The 5,773-nt window shown below is 38.3% G+C and overlaps 1 protein-coding gene across 1 annotated transcript; it reads right to left on the bottom strand.

The window, feature by feature from the left end:
- Positions 1–213: 213 nt before the first annotated feature.
- On the bottom strand, positions 214–1,027 carry LOC131224016 (arabinogalactan protein 23-like). Its single transcript, XM_058219600.1, has one exon. It carries the CDS (start codon positions 926–928, stop codon positions 740–742), a length of 189 nt encoding a protein of 62 aa, XP_058075583.1. The 5' UTR covers positions 929–1,027; the 3' UTR covers positions 214–739.
- Between the last annotated feature and the right edge of the window lie 4,746 nt (positions 1,028–5,773).

Raw genomic sequence — 5,773 nt, forward strand, 5'->3', positions numbered from 1 at the left:
GCCGTATACAAGGGTTTTAAATTCTGACAATTGAGTTGCATGGCTTAATAATCCAGAGATTCCAGGCCAATGGTTTTTCATTTTCTCACATTGGATTCGTTATGGCCCAAAATTCTTATAAGTGGGGCAGTGTTAATTAACCTTTTGATTTGCAACCTATGAATAGATGCTTATAATAAAAATATAACAATGGTCCACATTCAACTGAAGAAAAAAAAAAAAAAAAAGCATCATATTCGTGGTGCGCGTCTTACGAAACATGACCCCACTAACCAAAAATGAAAGCCCATGTACGGTGGGAAGATGATTCCTGGCAAGGAAGAAAGAAAATTATAGAATGATATCGTCTACCACAAATTGTATGTGGACTTCAAATGCACCCCAGATCCATGCCAGCCTGGTTATGTTATTCATGGTGCGTCCCACCTTATGAACGACTTGAATGCATGCCCTACAGAAGTGACCGTTACGGTATCCAAGATACATGTGAAGTTTCCATGCAAGTGGTTGTAGGTGATTTCCTTATTAACAAAACACACTAAATTTATAGAATAAGGCTTTTTTATTGTATCCACGTTCATCACAAAACAAACGGATATGAATCTGATCCGACGGTGAATGATACAAACCAATGTAACAAAAGAAAAAAAGGAAATATAAGAAGACAAATCCAACCACCATTCATCTCTCTTCTCATTCCTCGCCTGTGGGTCTTCTTTATTTCCTTTTCTTGTGAGGCCTACTGCAAGTAAAAGGCAAAGAAGGACACGATCGAGGCCCCGACCAGCCCGAGGGCTGGTGCGACCGCGGTGGACCCACTGTGCATGGCAGGCCCAGGCGCCGGGGCCAAGCTCTCCTCGGCAGCAAAGACTGCCGTCGCCGTGGCAGCAGCAACGATTATGGCGCAGGAGATCTTTCTCATGTCCATGATGGAGAGTGGGAGTGTGAGAAAGATCACTGAAAGCTGCCGGAAGAATTTGAATAGCTGTGATTTCTCGAACTCGTTTGCAGACCTGAGGAGGAAAGGTGGGGTTGGATGGGTATTTATAGGGTTTTTTAGGGTGTAGTTGTTTAACGGATGGGAGTTTGTTTTTAGGGTGTTCGGTTTCTGTGGAGGGAGGGAAAGGACCAATGTGTTATTTGGATCTTACGTGGTTGCATTTGCATGGAATGAGGCTGAGAGTTTGGTGGGAAAGGTAAAACTTAGGTCACCGGTTTTGAGCGGGTCTTGCATTAGAAGAGGGCGAATAGTCAAATACAGGGGAGGCAGTGGGCCAGGCTAGGGTCTGGCCTTGGATTCGCCCTGGCTCGGCCCTAGTCCTAAAGAGGCCTTAGCCTTGGCCTTGCCCTACCAAGCTTGTCTTGTTACAAAATTAGTGAAATGATCCAAAAGGTATAAAATAGTCCAATCTACCATTTTTTAAAAAGGGTTTTCCATTTATCCACAGAAAGGCCCATCGTTTAGACGCATTGAAACATAACCCTGATTGAAGAGATTCTTTAAACGCATGTACCTTGAATTAGAACCGCTTATGGTCTTCTTTAAATCATTCATTCCTTTTGTACAAGGGCCATGTACTTGAAGATTGGATCGGGCCATTAACCATTAGACAACGGTCCTCAATTTCAAGCCCGGCCTGACCCAAGCCTAAAATAGTGCCCAGCCCGCCCTAGAGGGGTTGGACCGCCTTGCCTATTGCCACCCGCTTGAATAGGCCTTCTTTTATTTTAATGGCATGCATTGGCAGGCACTGGTTCTTGATTCTAAAATTGAGGCCCATGGTTTTCGTAATCACGAACGCTGAGCCATTGAATCTCAATTAAAATATCCAGCTACCAGTAATAAGACCTCATTGGGTTAGGACGCAGATTGCATACCGAGTAAACTTTATGGGGGCCACCGTGAGGTATGTGTCATATCCACGCCGTCCATCTGTGTTGCCAGCTCATTTCAGGGCTTGAGCTCAAAATGGAAGCATATCCAAAGTTCAAGTGGACCACACCACAGGAAACAGTGGAGATAATGATATCCACCGTTGAAACCTTCCAGGGTCAAAGTGATGTTTATCTGTCATCCAACCTTTTCGTAAGGTCACACACACATAGATGAAGGGAAAACACAAATATCTGCTTAATCCAAAACTTCAGTGGCCCAGCATGGGTAAATTGGTAAGACACATACATCACGATGGGCCCCACAGTTTACTCAGTATGCAGTCTGCAATCATTCAGTTATAGGTCTACTTGTAGGCCTTAGAATGTAGCATGTATGTCTCCCCGCCCGATCCAAGAGAGCCTGATGCTTTGAACCAATGATATATATTGTTACTGACGTAAATGCTCTACTGACCCAAAACCACGGCTCAAGGATGATGTAGGACAGCCAAGGATAATGTTCAGCTACAATCAAAAGAAATCAGCTGGAAAAAAACAACTCAAGGGTTTATCATGTATGATATTGTATTATAACTTCCAAATGCTATCATTTTGGAATTAATTATTTATTTCGTGCATATAATTATATATATAGCTGGAAAGCTATCAAGAAGCTTTATGTGTAAGCCAATGCGAATGTGAGTATGTGAGGGTGAGTGTTAAAAATAATAATAATAGTAGGCCAGTGCCAAGGCAATAACCCTCAAAAGTTCTTCTAAAATAATATCGTCTTAGAGGTAACATTTAAGGCAGTTTGGATACCACCAAACAAAAGTAAGTTAATTTTTCTACTTACAACAATAAATAACTTATTTGGGATAAGTAAGTTTGGTTAAAGATCAATTATAAGTAATTTTTTTACTTAAAGGTATTTAATCGCTTTAGTTTAATAAGTAGAAACCAGGATAAATTACTTAAGTCATAAGTAGCTTAAGGCATAAGTAACTTAAGATCCAAACGTCCCCTTAGATACCATTTGGTAAACTGAAAAATAAAGTCTGAAAATTAATTTAAGTATAAAAACTTTAAAGTGATGAATTTTAATATTTGTGAGTACTAAAAAAATCATTTAGTAATTTATTTGAAAAAGGTACTAATATGTCAAAGTAAGCACTTTTTTTTATAAAAACTTGTTTGATAAATGCAAATAAAAAATGTTTGAAAATCAGCATTTTACCATATTTGGTCTCAGTACCTTAACTCTTATATTTTGTAGAGTGCGACGAAGATAAAGATCTATTACCTAAAAATCTCCTTAGATTAGAAAATTGGTGCCCAGCATGATATTTATTTACTATCTAACTTGTTCATAAGGTCACATGGATTTGGTGGGCACACAGTCATCAACCACTAATGTGTAATCTAGGTAACACCTAATATGCTATGGGAAAACACATGTTTATGGTGAAAATATCAGCCGGACATACGTGATAGCTGTATTGGTTACTTTCCATAAATACCTAAGACGAGATGATATACATATAGTTGTCTATGTGAATACCTAAGACGAGATGATATCCAAGGAATGGAAAGTAATATCAATTGTATTGGGGAAAACCGTTGAAAATTTTCTAAGACCCCCAGTGATGTTTATTTGTCATCCAACCTGTTCATAAGATAAGAAAGACATGGATGAAGAGAAAACACAAATATCAGCTTGATCTAAAACTTCTGTTGTCCCCACGAAATTTTCAACGGTAGATGTTCAATTGACACTGTTTCGGGTGGTGTGGTCCATTTGAGGTTTGTATATACTCCATTTTTTGAATAAAGCTCTAAAATTATGTGTTAAAAGAGATGGACGAAGTGGATATAATGTATGAATGACACTGGGGCCCACGCAGTTTACTCAGTACGCTTACCGTACTGAGTTACTCAGTACACAATCCGCTTCCGTGGGGAAAACAAAGACGTGGATGAAGGTAAAACACAAATATCAGCTTCATGATAACATTTGTGACCTCAAGAAGTTTTTAACGGTGGGCATTTAATAACCATTGTTTCCCTAGCGTGGTACACATGAGGTTTGGATCTATCTTATTTTTGAGCTCATGCCAAAAGATGATTTAAAAAATTGATGGACGGAGTATATGCAACACATAAATAGCACCCACATAGCACTGTCCGGAATTTCAGTGGCTAACATCAATGGGCAATCCACATGGGCGTGACATGGCACCTCCATGAGTACCATCTTGACGTGGCAAAGCATGTGGCCCAATCATAATGTATGTGCTAGATCCACATCGTCCATCCTTTTTTTTCTCATATTATTTTAATTTATGAGCCCCAAAATGAGGCAGATCCAAAAGTCAATGGAGATTGAACCCCAAAATAAGGGTCCATGAAAGTTTTGGATCAAGCTGTTATTTGTATTTTCCCTTCATCCAGGTCCATGTGATCTTATTAAGAGATTGGATGGCATATAAACATCATGGTGGACCCTAGGACGATCTCAATGGTGGGCCTCATTGTCCCAGGGCTTTCTGTGGTGTGGTCCACTTGAGCTTTGGATCAGCCTCAGTTTTTGGCTCATGCCCTAAAATAATATGGTGAAAAGGATGGACCAGGTGGATATAACACATATATTAGATGAGCCCAAAGATCTTTGCCCCATCAACATAGCTTCTACGCCCTTAGCCTTGAAAGCTGGAAGTAAGAAAGAGTAAGTTGTCATTTTAAAAAATGTTTAAACTAAAATTGGCGTACTACATTCCATCTTGCATATTAAACCAAAGAAAGAAAGTTCAAAAATGAATGAACGTTTTCAGGGAAAATTCAAATTAAGTCTTAAACTTTTGAACTTACCAAATGATTTGAATTTACTTTTATTTTTATTTTTTTAAGTTACTGAAAAATACCTATTTCAGATATAAGTGTTAGAATTAAGTTTTACCATACAGGCCCTTAGAGTCTTCGAATAACTTAAAGCTATTTTTTAGCCATAATTAATAAGCGTTTAAGTTAATTTAAAAGTCATTTACTTTTTAAATAAATTTACAAATTTAAAATTTACAACTTATATAAATTATATTAAAACACTTTGCTAATATATTTTTCACCAATAATACCATGATCATCCATCAAGTTCTAAGTAAAATACCACCCTTGTGTCTTCTTAGCAATGACCAGAGTTCATATCAAAGGCCAAAGTGACAGCAACATTAGTGTGGCCAGGTCGAGATCGATCAATCATAAATCCGTGGTTCATTTCCATTGCAGTTTTGACCTCGCCGTAGACATGAATTAATTAAGAACATGCATCAAAATAGCATTACCTCATCACAACCGTGTGATGTAGAATAAAGTACTAAGAACCAAAATACGTCCACCTAAGACCAGCTTGGATGTAATAACCAAAAATGAGCCCAACCCAAGCCCATGACAGGCCCAAATAAATAGGACCAAGCTCAACGATTGATAGCCTAACTCACTGGTGATATAATAATGTAATTTGTCTTTCATTTACATGTGTTTGGCATTCATGACTCAATTCCTTCTTCTTTGTTTGTCCAGAGTGACCATACAATCACCAACTAGGATTTCTCTAATCATTGCCGGTTTGATTTTCTAAAATTCTCTAAATATCTTTTAAATGGGGAATGATTATTTACTTTTTAAGTAATTAGTGCATGGTTCCTGTACTAAGACCGGAGAGGAGGTGTGAAATATATGTGAAGAATATATGTGTAGCATACCTTGATGTATGTGGCTCATCCACACCGCCAATTCATTATGGCAGCTGAACTTAAGGCATTAGCCAAAAGATTAGACAGATCCAAAGCCTACCTTAGTATATATGTTTTATCCATACTGCCCATCTATATTGACATGTAAT

Source organism: Magnolia sinica, chromosome 13, assembly GCF_029962835.1.
Source record: "Magnolia sinica isolate HGM2019 chromosome 13, MsV1, whole genome shotgun sequence".
In the NCBI taxonomy this organism is placed as follows: domain Eukaryota; kingdom Viridiplantae; phylum Streptophyta; class Magnoliopsida; order Magnoliales; family Magnoliaceae; genus Magnolia; species Magnolia sinica.